The sequence below is a fragment of the Erpetoichthys calabaricus genome, chromosome 2 (assembly GCF_900747795.2).
Source record: "Erpetoichthys calabaricus chromosome 2, fErpCal1.3, whole genome shotgun sequence".
NCBI lineage: Eukaryota > Metazoa > Chordata > Cladistia > Polypteriformes > Polypteridae > Erpetoichthys > Erpetoichthys calabaricus.
In genome coordinates, this window is record NC_041395.2 from 76,594,947 (window position 1) to 76,614,549 (window position 19,603).

Here is a 19,603-nt window from a genome sequence, read left to right on the forward strand (position 1 = left end):
AAGAGTTCAATCTTTGTCTCATCAGACAAGAGAATTTTCTTTCTCATGGTCTGAGAGTCCTTCAGGTGCCTTTTGGCAAACTCCAGGCGGGCTGCCATGTGCCTTTTACTAAGGAGTGGCTTCCGTCTGGCCACTCTACCATACAGGCCTGATTGGTGGATTGCTGCAGAGATGGTTGTCCTTCTGGAAGGTTCTCCTCTCTCCACAGAGGACCTCTGGAGCTCTGACAGAGTGACCATCGGGTTCTTGGTCACCTCCCTGACTAAGGCCCTTCTCCCCTGATCGCTCAGTTTAGATGGCCAGCCAGCTCTAGGAAGAGTCCTGGTGGTTTTGAACTTCTTCCACTTACGGATGATGGAGGCCTCTGTGCTCATTGGGACCTTCAAAGCAGCAGAAATTTTTCTGTAACCTTCCCCAGATTTGTGCCTCAAGACAATCCTGTCTCGGAGGTCTACAGACAATTCCTTTGACTTCATGCTTGGTTTGTGCTCTGACATGAACTGTCAACTGTGGGACCTTATATAGACAGGTGTGTGCCTTTCCAAATCATGTCCAATCAACTGAATTTACCACAGGTGGACTCCAACTAAGCTGCAGAAACATCTCAAGGATGATCAGGGGAAACAGAATGCGCCTGAGCTCAATTTTGAGCTTCATGGCAAAGGCTCTGAATACTTATGTACATGTGCTTTCTCAATTTTTTTATTTTTAATAAATTTGCAAAAATCTCAAGTAAACTTTTTCACGTTGTCATTATGGGGTGTTGTGTGTAGAATTCTGAGGAAAAAAATGAATTTAATCCATTTTGGAATAAGGCTGTAACATCACAAAATGTGGAAAAAGTGATGCGCTGTGAATACTTTCCGGATGCACTGTAATTAACAGTGTATTTAAGAAGTGTAAGTGACTGCTCTATTTCAGCCATCTTCTTCCTTGTACACCACACATATGTCAAATAAGAGTATATTTCACATCTTAAACTTGCTTCGTGAAATTGACTTTGACAGTTGGCTCTGCAATCAGGGTTTGAACCTGCACAGGGATTACCCCTAAGTTACATTAAAACAAATGGCTGTACTTCTGGCCACTTAAATTATGTTTCTCCAGATTTTCAAAAACTGGTTCTTAATGGTACCATTGGTGTGCTTTACCAGAGCTACGCTCTATGGTCAGTAGGCCCAGTGAAGCAAATCCTTAATTTTTAATCCTTTAGTAATGCACTGTATAAGTTCATTAGGAAAATGAGTGCCTCTGTCTGAAGACATTTGAACTGGAACAAAGACAGTGGCAACACCAGGACAATGTACAAACTCCATGGAGTGACTAGAGCAGGTATCGAACCCAAGTCCCTAGAGATGGGAGGCAGCAGTGCAAACTACTGTACCACCAAACTACAATTATGTACTGAGAAAAGCGCTATATAAATGTAATGAATTATTATTATTATTAATTAATTAGAGGCACAGGAATTATAAAAAACAGGGAGTAAACAAATACAATCAAGTTTCAAGTTTCTTTTTTCTTACTTTTCTACGCTCTTGTGTGTATGGTGAGCACCTTGTACCCAGCCATCTGGCTTCACAGGCTCCCAGTGAAGTGCTGGAACTACAGTATACTGTATAAGCAGGTAAATAAACAGGAAGAAGAGACATTCATCTTTCATGACTGCCTGGGGATTACATGCTGTGTGAGGGTATGGACAGAGACATACTGTACATACAGATGTAGATCTAGAAAACTTCACGTCATGTCTATGGACTGGGCCACACCAGTCGTCCTGTTTCCACACTATATTACTATGAAATTGCAGCTCTGCTTTCTCTTCTTTCCGGTTCCTCAAATTTCAGGACATTGTCACCATGACTTCCTTTCCTAGTTAACCACAGGCATACTGCTGTTAACATGTGTCACAACTCATGTGCTCGGCTACATGGATAGAGACTCTCATTTGTTGAGATGTCAGAGACCTGTTTATTGTATAAAAGACACTATATAAATAAAGTTTGCCTGTGGTGCATTACAGAGCATCTGGGGGGATTCTGTGCCTCTTGAATCCAACCTTTTCACTAAAGGTGATTTTAATGGCTGATCATTAGGGATAGAATGCTTAGTGCTTGAGCTGCACCAACCAAAGGGTCGTTATTACACCAACAACAAAACTCATAATTTAATATACAAGTGAAGCTGAGTCCATCAAGGAATGGCGCTGGCTGATCTGTTGTGACAAGGAGTGTGATTGCAAGGGTCATTTGGGTACAATTCTTGGCATCTAGTATGGTGAGGGCCTGCCTTGTGTCCTGAAATATATCAGATGAACATTGAATGACAGATAGACAGATAAAAAGACATAAAAGATAGACTGATAAATGGAAAAGAAATATATAAGGTAGACAGAAAATTTGGAGGAATACTAAAAGTTACCTGAGTAATTTGAAAAAACACTACCATTAATAGTAATGATAGGCACTATATAATATAGATAGCGGAGATAGATAAGACAGGAAAGGCACTATATAAGGCAGATACATAGGAAGAACACTATGAGAGCATTTGAAAAGTCTGCACAATTGATGAATATGAAAGGCACTATACAACATAATAGATGGAGTGATATATAAACTCCTGTCAGGATTGCAGTGGACAAGAGTCCATCAAGGCAGTCAGCATCAGACACAAAGCAGAAGCAATCTCTGGACAGGATGCACAGACATATCTTTTCAGGCGCCTTGTTAACATATGAGGACCGTTCACAAATATAATAATTCAGAGTGCTGGAGCCCCATCCAAGAATTTGCTTTGGGCCCCTTATCCCTGAAATGGGCTAAGTGGATTTGATGATGGCGGCACGGTGGCGCAGTGGTAGCGCTGCTGCCTCGCAGTTAGGAGACCCGGGTTCGCTTCCCGGGTCCACCCTGCGTGGAGTTTGCATGTTCTCCCCATGTCTGCGTGGGTTTCCTCCCACAGTCCAAAGACATGCAGGTTAGGTGGATTGGCGATTCTAAATTGGCCTTAGTGTGTGCTTGGTGTGTGGGTGTGTTTGTGTGTGTCCTGCGGTGGGTTGGCACCCTGCCCAGGATTGGTTCCCTGCCTTGTGCCCTGTGTTGGCTGGGATTGGCTCCAGCAGACCCCCGTGACCCTGTGTTCGGATTCAGCGGGTTGGAAAATGGATGGATGGATGGATGGATTTGATGATAGATGGAAAATGAAGCGAGCATGGTAACTTGAACACCCCCATAGCTTACCAGTCCATCTATCTGTTTCCAGTGTTTTTGTATTATCACTCTTAAACATCCATGCTCCAGAGTTTGTGTATTTTATGTTTGTATGTTTTTTTTTATGTTTCTTGCTTACTACAATTAAATTTATTTGTTTAGCAGATACTTTTATGCAAGGGGACTTACCAAAGAGGTCAACATAATCAAATAAACATTAGTTTTGCGGACTGTTTGGGAGGGCGGCACGGTGGCGCAGTGGGTAGCACTGCTGCCTCACAGTAAGGAGACCTGGGTTCGCTTCCTGGGTCCTCCTTGTGTGGAGTTTGCATGTTCTCCCCGTGTCTGCGTGGGTTTCCTCCCATAGTCCAAAAACATGCAGGTTAGGTGCATTGGCGATCCTAAATTGTCCCTAGTGTGTGCTTGGTGTGTGTGTGTGTGTGTGTGTGCCCTGCCTGGGGTTTGTTCCTGCCCTGCGCTGGCTGGGATTGGCTCCAGCAGACCCCCGTGCTAGGTTATAGCAGGTTGGACAATGACTGGCTGACTGTTTGGGAATGAGTGTAAAAACGGTATGCTTTTTTATGTTTGGGGGTAAATTTATCACAACTCTCTTTTTTATTTTAGTTGTTTTTTTTTTTTGTTGTTTGTTTGTTTCATTTTACATTATATACGGTGACAGTCAGCAGCCCAGGGCTTGTCAAATAGTTGCTACATCAGGGACTTACTGCCTATGGAGACTTCTTAGTCTGGGCAGGAGATCACCAGCCTCATCTTGGCCACTGGACAGTAGTAAGTATGGCTGTCCTCCAGCAGCTTGGGTTCAAGTCTTAGCCCAGTTATCATCTGCATTGGTGTTTCTTTGTATCTGTATGGGCTTTATTATGGTTCTCTGGTTTTACTCCTACAACCCTAAGAGCTACAGCTTATGTTAACTGGCGGCTCTGCATTGTCATCTACTAACACACCATCCAAGTCTGGTTCCACCCTTTACCTATTGGCACTCCACAGTTCTGTAACGACCTAAGCAGGTTCAGGAGGTGTGAGGATGTGTTTTTTTTTCCATTATGTAAGCTGGGTTTCCTCCCCACATTACCAACCCCAGGTGGGTGAAAGAGTGCGCCCTAACGTGGACTGGCACTTCATACAGAATTGGTTCTTGTCTTGGCTGCTGAGTTTCTAATGCCAACTAACACTAAAATTAGATTAAGGGGTTTCAGTAACTGCTTGGATGGAATATGCCCAAATAACTAAAAGTTTTACGAAATGTGTTATTTTTTGGTTTACATATGGTGCTTCTTAAAAGACATGTAAGAGATGGTCTTTGAAGATTGTTAATTTTCAGTTGTCTCCATCTGTTCATCTACTGTATTATTTAACCCACAGCCAAGTCAGAGCTTATCCTGGGTGGATTAGAACATAAGAGCAAACAAATATGACAAAGGAGAGAGATTGCATTTTCATTTTCTAATTTTAGTTTCTCTTTTTTGCAGAAAATACCTCCCCATAACACACCAAGACGGGTATGGAAAATAAAAAGACAAAATGGAAAATGAAATGACAAAAAGGTGATTTAATTTTATTTAAAAAATTTTCACAAATGACTCATGTGTGTGGGAAATAAAATTGCAAATGGTCTTATTTCATTTTGTTTTTAATGTTTGCAGCTTCCTTGCGTGTAGGCTTTGAAAAATAAATGGCAAAAGACAGATTGCATTTTCATTTTATAATTTTAATTTTCATTTCCTTTTTTTGCAGCAAATGTCTCCTATACCTTCTGGCTCCAGTCCTAAATGCAGCTCTCCTTAATTTGCATTGGTGTCTTGGAGTATGTGATTCACTCTTGGGTTGAAAAAATTCTGCTGGAATAACTTTATTAGTGCTTTTGAGGATTTTGAAGACCTGGATTAGGTCCCCACACAGCCTCCTAAGGTACACACTTGAACAGGTTTAATTTACTGGGTCTGTCAGAGTAGGACATGTTCTTAAGTCCTGGCTGTTCTCTTCTGTGTGGCTGCAGGTGCTGCCATGTCTTTCTTGTAGCGCGGTGACCAGAACTGCACACTGTACTGCAGTCCAGATGTCTGTCACTAGTCCATTGCATACTCTCAGCATAACATCTCTTGATTCATATACTCCATGGTTTTTACAATGTACACTAACATTTTATTTGCTCTTTTAACTGCTTATGCACATTGTTTACTTGATGAAAATGTGGCTGTGTCGACATAAACCCCTAAATCCTTGTCAGAGTGTCTCTAACCTTATTATTTATAATTGACGTTCCTTTTGCCCACATGTAGCACTTTTCTACATTAAATCATTTTCCATTTGTGCCCCAGTTTTGAAACTTCTCCAATTCTTGGAATTATTTTTGCTGCCATTTCATTGTCTGCCATTCCTCCAATTTTAGTATCCTCTGCTAATTTTTGTCGTTAATATAAATAAGAAAAGTGACGGACTCAGGACAGATCCCTGACGGGATTAAACCAAGGATAGGGCACCAGTCTATCAGAAGCTACACTCAGATCTTTAGAACTAACAGTCACTGCCAGCCGGCATGTGATGAGGAAGTCGATATAAAAGACGCGAACACTTAAAGAGGGGCCAGACTGGGAGCTAAGCGTTGAGACAGTAGGATTGATTCTATTTTTGTGTTAATCAAACTTTGTTAATTAATATAAAAAGGGGAAAAGAAGTTGTTCAGTCGCGCAACACATTTTTATTTAGATGGCAGCGAATATGTTCAGGAGAGCGGTGATTGCCTGACGTCCCATTCTGGAGACAGACCCCAGTTCTGCCAGATAACAAGGTGTCCGCATTTGAAATTGCAGGTAGTGGATAAGCCGCTACCTGAACAGGTGTGCCACTCCAAGGTACAGGCTGCTCCCTTTAGGACCACGGTCGTGCCCGCTTTGTATGCAAATGAGGTGTGCGGCTTCTAGCATTCAGCCCGCAAAACAACAAAGCAGCTCTGCAGGTGAGATGTGGAAAAACCGGTAGAGACGGGAGGCTGCACGAGTCATTGAGGAGAGGAAGCCGGGCGCCGACTTGCACATGAGCAGACCGAGGAGCACACAGGGGGCTTAAGTAACCGATCCGTCTGTCTCTGCTTTCCCGAAAAAGAGAGGACACCAACACCGGTGGTCGCACCTGACAGCCACGCCGTGCCGCGTCGGAATGGGCTCGTATGCGGAGCTGAAGGAGAACAAGCTCGTCAATGGGAGGTAAGCCTACGAAAACCTTTGGGCAGCTCGGGGCTCGTCAGCTAGTCGTAATGCCATGGGCTTTACTGCCTGGGGAGACTTCTTAGTCTGGGTAGGGGAACACCTAAACACCTAGCCTCACCTCGGCAGCTGGTCAGTTGTCAAGTCCACTCTTCAAGAAGAGCGCTTCTACAAAGGCAATGACAACGAAAAGTTTGCCTGCTTGTCATGCTTTGATGTTAGGGTGCTTTTGTGAATACGAGTGCGCTTGCTACACAGTGCATAGCCTATCTATCAAACAAGCGCACTTTATATAGCGGGTTTGGTAGTTCGCACCATCACAAAACACTGTCCCCAGGAATTTAAACTCGCTCGTCACACCAAAGGGAAGTTTCTTGTGGGTTTCTCCTGATGTCAACTTTTGCTGCCTAAATTATATTTTTGGAAATCAAAATTAAAAAAAAAAAACCGAATCGACCTCAAGTAATCCTGGACCCCCCCTAGTGTCCACTTCCCCCCGCTATAATTAATATAATGTCCCCGTCCTTCCAATAATGTCAGTTTACTTTTATCAGAGATCAGAGCTGAAGTAGGGGTGAGGTGAATGTGACGCAATGGCCGAGGTGTCTATTGAGTTATAAGGTGCCCACGTCGCTTAAATCGTTGATCCACCGGGTCAGATTCTCCTGTCATCCTGTTTCCACACCCCGATTTGTTGCTGGACTCACCCTGACATTACAACACTTCTTTCTGCTGCATCAGCTTCCTCAAATTGTTGAAAGCACAGCCATCATGGCCGTGTTTCCTGGTTAACCACAGTATCTGTGGCTGCTTAGACAGCCAATCGCCTCAAAGGCTTACCTGCTTTTATTCGTGATGGGCGCATGAGATGTGGAGACATTTGGTTGTAAATTTGTCAATGGAAGGTGCTTTAATAACATAACATGGGAGTAAAAGCATGTGGCCTGACGTCCATATCTAGGAAGGGGCTATCCTTGTGCTGCACTGGTGGTCCATGACCCTCAATGGGATAAGTGGGTTTAAAGATGAGCGTTGACACCCTACTAGTAAATCTAGCCATGTAAGATAATATGATGAACCTTTGGGTGAGATGATACATATGTATGTATTTTTTTTATTACTTTTACGATTCTGAGGAGACACATAAATAGACATTTTATATTACCATCTATTCATGTTCCCCAAAGACATTCTGATTAGGTTAATGTTGAGTGTGTGCCCTGTGATAGCCTGGTACTCTGTCCATGGCTCTTTTGTGCCCTGAGCCCAGACTTGCCCTTCTAGGCTCTGGGCTATGCCACCCTGAATTAGATTAAGCAGGCTGAAAAATGATCGTTTTATAATTTTGTAGGAATGGAGTGGAGATGCATGGGCATTAGCATTTCCAAAATTTTCTTTATCTGTCCGTTCAGAAACCAATGAGTTTGTTCACATATCATCAGGCACCTGTTGAGGAGCAGATCATGGAACATATTATTTTGAATTGACTGATCTGATTTGATGGAATGTCAATGGGGCTTCATGCATGTGAGAGACTTGCCAATAGAAAAGGGAACAGGGTGCAAACAAATTCTTAAGTCCTATACATCTGAACACAAAACCCATTTTTGTATTTTTCTGGGAATGTGGACACAGGGATGAGAAACCTACTGCCTATTCTTTCACAAATTGGTTAGAATGAAATGCAGCTGTCATCAGGGCCTTGGGATGTATGCTGTGTTAACTTGATTTTCCTCCCATAGTCAACTGATGACCTGTGAAGCTGCCACATTCAGTGTGAAATTAAAATGGTGCAAGCCCATGACCCGCAAATCATTGATTGGGTCATTATTTACTCGGAGGTAAATGAACTTTGTCAAAGCAAATGGCTTTGTCTGATAATTTACACATTCTCTTTAGACATTAGCAAGGCTCTGAGTTATGATGGCTCATAACAGCAGGATGTATCAAGTATGTTACTCCTATAAGCTTTTTATCCATCCATCTTTGAACCTACAGTATATATTTTGGATTACAGCTATCTGTGGATGACAAAGCCTAGGCAGGGATTAAACACAGAGAGGAGGTCATATTTTAGGCCACAATTAGCCAATTTAGTGCTATTTTTATAATAAGCCTGTCTTAGGATGTTGGATGAAATACCCCTGGCCTTCTGGACCAGTGTCTAGAGTGGATGTTGAACCCGAGTACTTCGAGATGAGAGGCAGCAGCACTAACATCTGAGCTCCTTAGCTTTTATTTCAACGGTTAGGTGTGTTTGTCATTATTATGGTTGATATATGCAGTGATTCTTCAGTAAGTATAGTTGCAATCATTAATAATTTTGAAAAACTACAGTTTAGGCTACTTTTCAGTGACATATTCTTGAATATTGAGGAATGAGTTTGATAACTTTACTATTTCTTGTATCCCTGTGGGTCATAAGGCCATTATTATGCAGTAATTATTTCAGTTCATCTGTACGTGTTTTGAATCAAGATCATCGTTGTGGTGGTAATAGACACAAGATATGACCAGGCCTGGGAAAAGCCCCATACACTCGCTCACACACACACACCTGTGTGACTCACTGACTTTAAATCAGTAAAGCATAAGACATGCTTGTTATTACTTTGGCCACTTAACTGATGCCCAGTGACCTTGTCACACATCCGTGGCATTAGTAGTGTCTGTGACTGATAATTTAGTCCTGTTTGGCTTATCAGCTGTTTTGATGGGTTGGGCAATTCAGGTTTGACTGCTTACATCTGAGCTGTTGGTACCTAATGGAAAGCAATTGTGATGTTACATTTGAAAATGGAAGTCATCTTTTAAAATATACTTAACAACTAAAAGAATTTCAGATACAACATGGAGTCTGTATATTCTCCCCATGTCCATTTGGGTCTTTCCTTTGAGTAATAATAAGTTTGTTTAGTTAAACTCCGTTCTAAATGACTGTGCCCTGTGGTGAACTGGTAATCTGTCGGCTAGTGCTTGCCATGCTTCTGTTGACGCAGCATACACTTTGGCTTCCCAGGTCCCTAAATTGAAATAAATGGGTTTAGCCCATGAATGGTTGAAAGAAGCTAGGTGGCAACATGGCACAACACCTCACATACCTGGATATTTACATTGTATTCCTTTATTCACATGGTATTTGTCCAAGAACTTTTTAGGTCTCGGACTCATGCCATGACTTCATTGGTCGGATGCAATGAACTGTTGATGTGTAGGTGGCCACCTTGACCCTGACCACACAAAAAAAGATGGATGGATGGAATAAGTCAATGAAGAAGTGAATTATGAACAGTGCTGTGTGGCAGTACATAGATCCTACAGTTACACCATGGCATTGTGGGTAGCTAAGGGTCTAAAAGGTAGCCTTTTGTCATTTCAGTTTAAGGCAGGAAACGTTTAAGATCTGAAGTAGTCAGTAATGTGGTGGAAGAGACCATTTCATTAACCATTTTTATGTCAAATTCAGGAAATGAATACAAAGCAATCAAAACTCTGCTGTTTTTTAGGATGGAGTGAGTAGGTGATGGTATGTACAGGAATTTTATTCAGGGCTGCTTGCTGTTTTGTGGTTAACGCTTCCAAAATAGGCAACCCTGCAATAGACGAAACAGCTGGTTTATGGAGGAGAGTCTTCTCAGTGGTTTCCAGTCCCAGTCACTTTTTCACAATATACAGTATATAGGAAAAATATTGTGATGGATTCAAAATGTAACCTTCAAGTGTTAAGTGTGTGTGTGTATGTATATGATCCAACCTGATGGAGCTTGAGAGGTGCTGCAAAGAGGAATGGGCGAAACTGGCCAAGGATAGGTGTGCCAAGCTTGTGGCATCGTATTCAACAAGACTTGAGGCTGCAATTGCTGCCAAAGGTGCATCGACAAAGTATTGAGCAAAGGCTGTGAATACTTATGTACATGTGCTTTCTCAATTTTTTTATTTTTAATAAATTTGCAAAAACCTCAAGTAAACTTTTTTCACGTTGTCATTATGGGGTGTTGTGTGTAGAATTCTGAGGAAAAACATGAATTTAATCCATTTTGGAATAAGGCTGTAACATAACAAAATGTGGAAAAAGTGATGCGCTGTGAATACTTTCCGGATGCACTGTATATATATATATATATATATATATATATATATATATATATATATATATATATATATATACATACTGTATATATACACACACACACTATACAATTAACTGAGATGGATAAATACAGTATATTAGTATGTTCCACTAATACAAAGTCGTCAGTCAGTCAGTCATTTTCCAATCTGTTATATCCTAACACAGGGTAACAGGGGTCTGCCAGAGCCAATCCCAGCCAACACAGGGTGCAAGGCAGGAACAAATCCCGGGCAGGGCGCCAACCCACCGCAGACAGTCATCATTATCATACAATTAGGAAGGTACTAATAACAGTAAAAAATCAAACTATACAAAAACATCTTAAAAATATTAGACTCTGACACTTTGTGAAAACAAATACATAAGAAATTGTTAACATACCTTGGCAAAAACCTAGGTAAGGACTACAGCTGACGCCATGGAGTGGAATTCAAGTCACATGCTTCATTTCCAAGAACCACAGGGGCATCACGCTTACAACCCTGTTGCAAAATTAAAATGAATATCAAGATTTCAGTATGAAGTTTTCTTCATGGAGGAACTTTACTAGTTTCATATTCAATAAAGTGCCAGCATAGGCTTCAGTGTTCTTCGGTATTCAATTGGATTACGCAAGTTTGAGAATGTTATGTTATAATATTATATGTGTTATGTTTCAGCAATGTTTTTTTCACATGCTTAAGTGTATTTTCCTTTTTTTGTTATTTCTGTTGTTTTGAAATAATTATTTTTCATTTATTTTTGTTATTATGCAAGTATTAGTTAGTTTTTAAAATAGGTCTATAAATATTTGGATGGAGACACAGTATGCATATGGAAGCTGTTGCTGTGAACTCTCAATATGAGGTCTAAAGAGCTGTCTGTTTAATAAGTAAAAACAGGCCATCATTACACAGAGAACACAAAACAAATCCACCCGAAAAAATAGCACAAACACCAGGAGTGGTCAGATCAACCATCTGGTACATTGTTAAAAAGAAGGAATGCACTGGTGAGCTCAGCAACACCAGAAGGCCTGGACAACCATGGAAGACAACTGTGCTGGATGATTGCAGAATTCTTTTCTTGTTGAAGAAAAACCAATTCATGACATTTAGGCAAACCAAGAACACTCTCCAGGAGGTAGATCTATCATTGCCAAAGTCTACAATCAGGAGAAGACTTCATGAAAGTAAATACAGAGGGTTTACCACAAAATGCAAATAATTGATAGACCTCAAGCATAGGAAGGACAGATTAGGCTTTGCCAGAAAAAAATTTTTATTTAGTTTTGGAAGTTTTCTTTGGACAAATGACATTAAAACCAATATGTACCAGAATGATTGATACAGAAAAGTATTGAGAAGAGAAGGAACAGATCATGATGTGTAGCATACCACATCATCTGTGAAACATGGTGGAGGCAGTGTTATGGCATGGGCATGTGTCGCTGGCAATGGAAGCTAGTCACTAGTGTTTATTGATGATATGACTGCTGGCAGAAGTAACAGGATGAATTCTAAAGTTACAGGGCTATACTGCCTGCTCAGATTCAGAAAAATGCTGCAAAACCGATAGGACAACACTTCTCATTACAGATGGACAATGAGCCAAAACATATTGTTAACAGCAAACCAAGTGCTTTTCAAGGCAAATATTCAATGACCAAGCCAGTCAACTGAAGACCAAACTGAAGGCAGAAAGTCCAATGAAGAAGCAGCACCCGAAGACAGCTGTAGTAAAGGCCTGACAAAGCATCAGTAGGGTGAAAACCCCAGCACTTGGAAATGGCCAAGGATTCCAGACTTCAGGCAGTCATTGACTGTAAAGGATTTTCAACCAAGTATTCAAAATGATTGTTATATTCTTGATTGCTTTAGTTTGACCAAATACTTTTGAGCCACTGAAAACGGGAGGACCATGTATTAAAATGTTTGTCTTTTCTAAATGGCTCATACAGTGTTTTACACTTCAGATAGATAGATAGATAGATACTTTATTAATCCCAAGACATCTTGATTGCTTCAATTCAAATCCAGAGCCAAAATTATGAAAGTTGTTATCACCGTCCAAATACTTATTGACCTAAAAGTATTATTTAGTATATTATATTGCTACAACCCCCCCAAGAGGCAGGGTCTCCATGATGTCACTGCTAAGGAATGGTCCTCAGCCTTTATATTTAGGTTGAGGAGTTAGGCCCCTTGGAATGGTTGTTGTGGAGATATGTTCTTTTGTGAGTTCTACTTGACTTTTCTAGTTTTTGGGTATTTATGCTTTACCTTTGGTTTCTGATTTCTGAATTACAGATTGGCCTTGTTACTGTTGGGTTATGTATGTATAATATGTATATCTGGAGACAGCCATGCGTGAATTTTGCTTAAAACCTGGATGGAAACAATTAGATGTCTCCCCAAGTGTCACATTTTGTTTACCTTGTTCAAAGCTTTTGATTACAATAAACTGTCTACAGCCAAAAAGTGTGCTGAAAGCATATTAAGCATATCAATGTGTTTCGTGTGTGCAGACAGCACACTGTATGTGCTAAAAATAAACAATAACCTGATGCAAGGAAAAAACATTTCTGTAAAATCAGGTTATACTTTGGCATTCGAAGACATCGGTGAACTAGAGGTAAAAGTGAACAATATGTTGTCACAGGTGCTGTGTGTGTTTTCTAATTTTCCGTTACAATGATTGCATTGGTACGGAGCCCTGTAATTATCAGGCAAATTATTGAATTTATTAAAAGCATGAAATGTTTTATACAATCAAGTCAAACTTAGTAAAACCGAATTCAATTCAATCCCCACTCATGAGATTAGCAAATCATTTGAAAGAATTACATAACTCATTTGAACTGATTATTTTTTATTTTTTTGTTATGTCAGTAGCTATTTATTTTTCCTGGTATGCAGTTTAGTGAACCAGAGCCGGAAGAGTATAGCCAGCCAATAGTTTCAGTCTAATCTATGCGGCTCAGTGCTATTATCAACTATATTTTGAACATACCTTTTCTTCTATTAACGTTTCCACCACTGACTCAGGAATATCACATTCTCTGAGAAAATTCCATATATCCATTTTTGTAACTTCTGCATCTCAAACTAATTTCAGGACTCAAAAGAACCATTTCAACTGTGGTGGTCTTCCAGCTAGTTCCTTTTCCTGTTCACTGATGTTAACAAACACATTACAGTTCACTGAACTGCATGCCAGGAAAACAATGTGTGGCGCCGTAATAAGAACTGGACTGCAATGTGGAAAAATAATAATAATCTTTTCGAGTGAATTAATATGGAACAGGGCTTCATACTACTGAAATAAGAGTCGGGGGAAAAAAAATAAAAATAATCCGTTCGAGCAAATTACATAATTTTTTTTTTTTTGCTTAATATCTATGAGACTCCATACTTTGGAGTTGTAAGGTTGAAAGAATTGGCAGTCATGTCAATGAACATATGAATTGCAAAATATATAAAGGAAGCAAACGGTGTGTCACACCTCATCAAGAAGAGGATAAAAGGATTGCCGTTAAGAAAGCTGATAATGAAGAGGCACAGGAGATTCAGATTTCAGTACTCAAAACACCCAAATTAACAATTTTCCCTAACAACACTAGTAGATGCACAGATGAGGCTACACAGCATCTGCCTTCTGACGGCTTCTCTAAACGAATAACTAAGTTTAACATTATTGTCTAGCTAACAATGCAAATATGCCACGCCAGAATATAGCTGTAGCGTTTAAACACTTAGTTTATCCCCACATTGCTTATCTCTGCTCTACTGCATCTGCATCAGTCTATAGCATAACAAAAGCCCCAGTCCACAAAGCACTACAGAGGGTGGTGAAGGTGCCTCAGAATATCACTGACACACAGCACCTGCTTCTGTTCAGAGTATGTACTGTACACCTTGGAGTTTAGATACACCACTGATTAGTCATGTTTTCTGACTTGGCCATGATTTGGTGAGCAGGAGGATCACTACAGGGTCCCGATGAAGGATTTTTTTTACAGTAGCTGCAGTTCAGCATCAGTAAGATAACAGAAATGGAGATGAATGGAAGGCCAAGTCAACCTCCTGCTTCTCTGTTGCTATTGGAAGTGTAGATTTGGAGGTGGTGAGGGCCTTTGAGTACCTTGGGCTGGGTTTGGATAACAGGCCTGCGTGGAACACTAGAAGTTATATACAGAAGCTGTTTACAAGAAGGACAAGAATTGCCTCTATTTTCTGAGAAGACTTTGGTCCTTAAGTCTATGCAGGTCACTTCTATATGTCTTTTACCAGTTTGCACTACTCTGCACAATCGTCTTTATAGTCAAGTTCTGAGGATGTGCCATCAGTGCAGGAGGTTCCTAAGGCTCAACAAATTAGCATGAAATGCCAGTTTAGTTCTTAGAGTTAGGTTGGCTTCACTGGAAGCTGTACTGGAACAGCAAGCATGCAGGAAACTTAGAGGGATTTTTGATAATGACTCTCATTCTTCGCAGGCCATCTTGGCTAAACAAAGGAGTGATAGGCTGATACAACAGCACTGCTCTAAAGAGTACTATATGAAGTCATTACTATCTTCAGCCATTAAGCACTACAGATAGATAAAAATGTATAATTGGTCAATTTGTAGTTGCATATTAAAAATCGTTCATGTATATTGGTACCTTACTGTAAACCTATCATTTCCTTCAGGACTAATAACGTTTTGTGTTTAGTGTTTTATTCATTGTCTGCTTTTTGATTTATTTTCTGACCTCTTACACTACTTTCACTTGTCTGAAGGTGACACTATGTGCACATGGCACTAAACCTTATTATGGTGTGATTTTTAAAAGGCACCTGCTCTGTCTTTGGAACTTCCTAAGCAACCATTTGTATATATTGATCAATTTTATTCACTTCAAAAACTACTTTTCTGGCACATGTTTGCTTGCCCTGGCAGGAACCAGCTCTGGATCAGACACCAGTCCATCACAGCACACACACATTAAACAGTTTACTACACCCATGTGACTTTGGGAGAAAGCCAGAAAAAGCCACATAGATAACACCTTGAATATTCTGAACTTATATTCTGTAGAGTGTATATTTAAATATAATACAGGCTCATTATAAAGTTATTGTGCAGGTTTAAATAATCATAGCTTCAGGTCTATATATGATGAAAGGAATCTGTAAAAAGGATAAATGGAACAATGTATTACATCTTTGCACAGAGGTATTCTTGAGGTTGTTGATTTTCAACATGTCCATCATCATCATCACATATATACAAACCATGATGTGATTCTAAAGTTCTATAAATACATTTTACAAGTGATTTTCAGTTAATGCTCTGAATCACATTAGTTTTCCTACTCCACAATTCAACTAAAGAGTGTGGTATGGTTGTGTGGTGCACCTTTCTTGTAATGGGTTCTAAATCTTCTTTGGACCACGCCGACCCATTTTTAACTCGGCCAGCCACAGGATGCACTTTACTTTCTCATATGTTGAAGTTATAGTTATGGGTCAATAAAAATTCTGAAAACAGAGTAATGAACAAATTAATTAAAAAATTAATGAACTATTACACATTTAGTAGTAAGTTATTATAAAATAAATCATGCTTCACAATGTTCTTTTATGTATGTAACTGAAATTATGATTATTTAAAACTGTGCAAGGACTTTCCAATGACCCTATTATAAGTGTGCGTGTGTGTGTGTGATAATTAGACAAATGCAGTTCCACACTGAGGTTGAGTATGTCCCGTTCACGGCTAGATGGCTGAATTGGATTGTGAGCTACAAATCGTAAGAGCAGAAAGCTGAGTTTGTGTGAGGTTTGTTTCATGATTTTAAAGGTTAAGACTCAACGCACTCTCTCTGCCCACCCACCGGCCTGTTTGTGCTACTAAAAGCCAGTTTTGCTGGTTTAGTACTTCCTGCATAAACAGTGCATATGAAATGACTTCTGCACGCAGCATCAGTGTGCACAAATGGTGTCGTCTTCCTCCCTATTTATTTCATTTGCCATTTTTTATAGATAATACAAGAAAAAACAAGTTCTCTGTTATCATACTTGACCATAGCAATGGGCCGACATTTGCCACATTGAGGACTCGCGCATCTGTACATTTTGTTAATTCTGTCAATCGTTAGTTTTCTTATTCCATCTTTACCAATGCAAGGCTGTAGAGAACTGGAACTGAGAAGGAGCCAAATCCTGGACAGCACAACTGGGACAATTCTCACATATACACTTGCTCTGCAAGAGTTTAGCATTGGCTGTTCAATTAACAATTTATGCTGGCTGGAAATGTAGCTCCCTGATCTGTGGGTTCCTAAATTAACTTAACACCATTAAGCTCTCTGCTGGAGTTTCCTGCAGATGATGACATGTTTTACCTCAGTTGTGCTCTTTCCTGCCCTGAGCTTGTTAGCATGTAGTTATGGTTCCCCTCTTTGATTTATATTAAAGCACTGGACTTTGAATCTACAACTTTAGGGTCTAATCTCCACATCTGATGCACTATTTGATCCTGGAGCTCTTCTTTCATCATACAATATGTGGACAACTGTTCTGTGATTTTGATGCCCCTTGAGACACACTTTACTATACCATACAATACTATAGAAAGGCTCTGAATACAATTGTTTGGAAAAGTAATGCTGAAAGTGGATGAGTGTAGCAAAAATAAGTGGAAAATGTAATGAGAGGAATTCAAGAATTAATTTTTGAAAATTGCAAACACACGAGCAGCTTGTACAAGTATTCCTCAACTTGGAGTTCTGTTACCCAGCGACTCAATATTTGTTTCATGTTGGTAGCACTTTTCACAGTGAGCTCTATCAAAAAGTGATGAACAAAACAGACAGTAGTATCTGACATGGATTGTGTTGAATATGTGAGCAGGTTACAACGTGCATTCATGATGGCAGGGTACAACTGCTGCGTTTAAAAAGGCTCTAAGCCAGAAGGAGACGAATGGGACGTTGTGGGGACTGATCTCCATGCTTCAGATGATAACATGTATGGTAGGTTAGCTCTGACCTGAGAGCCACAAATAAAATTTAAAGTCAGGAGGCACCGTGGAAAGGCACTATATAAATAAAATGTATTATTATTATTAATAGAAGTGAGGAGGACCCACTATTCATAGCTTCAAATCACATTCTTTATTTATTATTAATTTCCTTCTTCTTTAATAAATAGCAGATTGTAAACTTGACAGCTTAGAATAAAATACAAGATATTTTGACGTAGATCTTTAAATGGCAAGTCTGAGACTTGGCTCAGGAAGCCTAAAATAATGGCTGTTTACACTTAGGATGACGAACACTAAAAGCAATGCCGTCTCTCTCTTTATGCAACTGAAGGGTGAGCCTTAATGCTGACTTGTAACAACTTGAAAATAACCAGGCGGGCTGAACAGAGAGAGACGTCCTTGACAACAAAACAGAACTCTCGTCTTCAGCCATATGATGATCTGTTGGTGCTTCTGCATAATAAAAGCACTGTGATGATTAAACAAATGCCAACCATGCATTTACTGAACCTGTGTTGTCCAGTACTAGGTGTTGACTAGCAGGAGCCCATCTTGGCATCATAGGAAATAAGGCAAGAACCAACCCTAGACAGCATGCCAGTCTGTTACATGGCACAGTAATGCTTGTCCTTAACTGGCCTGCTAGGCTCCCCTATTACCCCAACACACACATTTTTGACATGTGAGATCAAGACTGGAGAAGACACACATAGTCAACACAAGAACATGCTAACCTGTGCTCCACCACCTCATCTTGAAGTGTCTGTAATAAATGGTAGTAATGCTGTCATTTTTAGTTTTTGCCTGAGGCTCATATTTCCGGATTTTGTGGTATTAGTCTGATGTTGCAATAAGGTGAGTCTCTCCAGCACATCTTGGAATAGTGCTTTGTGTTTAGAGGCAGGGGCATTTTTCTCATTAATCGTCATTATAAATTGATAACAATGGGTTTACTTTTAAATATTTAAAAAAAAACTGCTTGTTTGCCATTTACTGTATATGTTCAAAAGTCAAATTTCGATAAACACCCTGGTATAGAAGGCAGCCTGTAGAGAACCAAGTTTAACCAATACTTGCCATTATTTTTTGTCATATGTAGGAGGGCTATTGAAGGCAGCCAGCATGTTGTCTTTAGTGTTACAAGAGAGAACGTCTGCACGAGAACCACCTTTTTCCACCCTCTCAAATATATGCAGTTTTTAATGTCTGAAAAACATTTGGGATCAAATCACTTAGAGATCTGTACAATGTCTTTGCATCCTATGAACAATTACATTCCAAATTTAACTTCACAGCAGCGCATTTCTTTTACTACCTTCAAATTAGAAACTTTGTTAAACAGAACCTGCCCAATTTTCCTAACCTCATACCTACCTCTATGCCGGAAAAAATATTGATCAGTCTTGAGGGCTCAGACAGCATCTCCGTAATATATAAAACCGTTTTACAGCCCCTCCCTTTCAAAGATCCAAGAGGACAGTGGTAAAAGGATCTATCAGTCAATATTTCAGAAAAGGAGTGGAAAGTAGCAATGCAGAGAATCTACTCGAGCTCCATATGCACAAAGCATACAATTATTCAATTCAAAATTATATATCAAGCTCATCTGTCTAGCTTAAAATCGTCCAAAATGTTTCCAGAGCAAGATTCAACCTGCGAAAGTTGCAATCAAGTTCCAGCCTCACTGGGTCACATGTTTTGGGCCTGCACCAAATTAACATCATTTTGGACCAAAACCTTTAAGTGCCTTTCAGACAGCCTTGGTGTCCCAATCCCTCCTAATCCACTAACAGCTGTGTTTGGTGTTCTTCCAGATGGGTTTAAAGTGGAGAAGGACAAACAAACTGTGATTGCCTCTACTTCACTACTGGCATGTAGACTTATCTTGCTCAATTGTAAGAATCCTAACTCACCTATTCTCACTTAGAGGATCTATGCAGAACTTTTTCAAAACCTGGCAGGATCTAATCAATAACATTTTAGAATAAGCTTTTAAAGCACTGAGGATGCAGATTCTCTCCCCTTTT

General features: G+C 40.0%; 1 protein-coding gene across 1 annotated transcript in view; it reads left to right on the top strand.

The window, feature by feature from the left end:
- The first annotated feature begins 5,826 nt into the window (after nucleotides 1-5,826).
- bnipl (BCL2 interacting protein like) overlaps nucleotides 5,827-19,603 on the top strand; it is a 67,328-nt gene continuing 53,551 nt past the window's right edge. Inside the window, exon 1 of the mRNA XM_028793952.2 lies at nucleotides 5,827-6,436. Within this exon, the coding sequence (XP_028649785.1) occupies nucleotides 6,390-6,436 (47 nt within the window). The 5' untranslated portion in view covers nucleotides 5,827-6,389. The remainder of the gene's footprint in view (nucleotides 6,437-19,603) is intronic.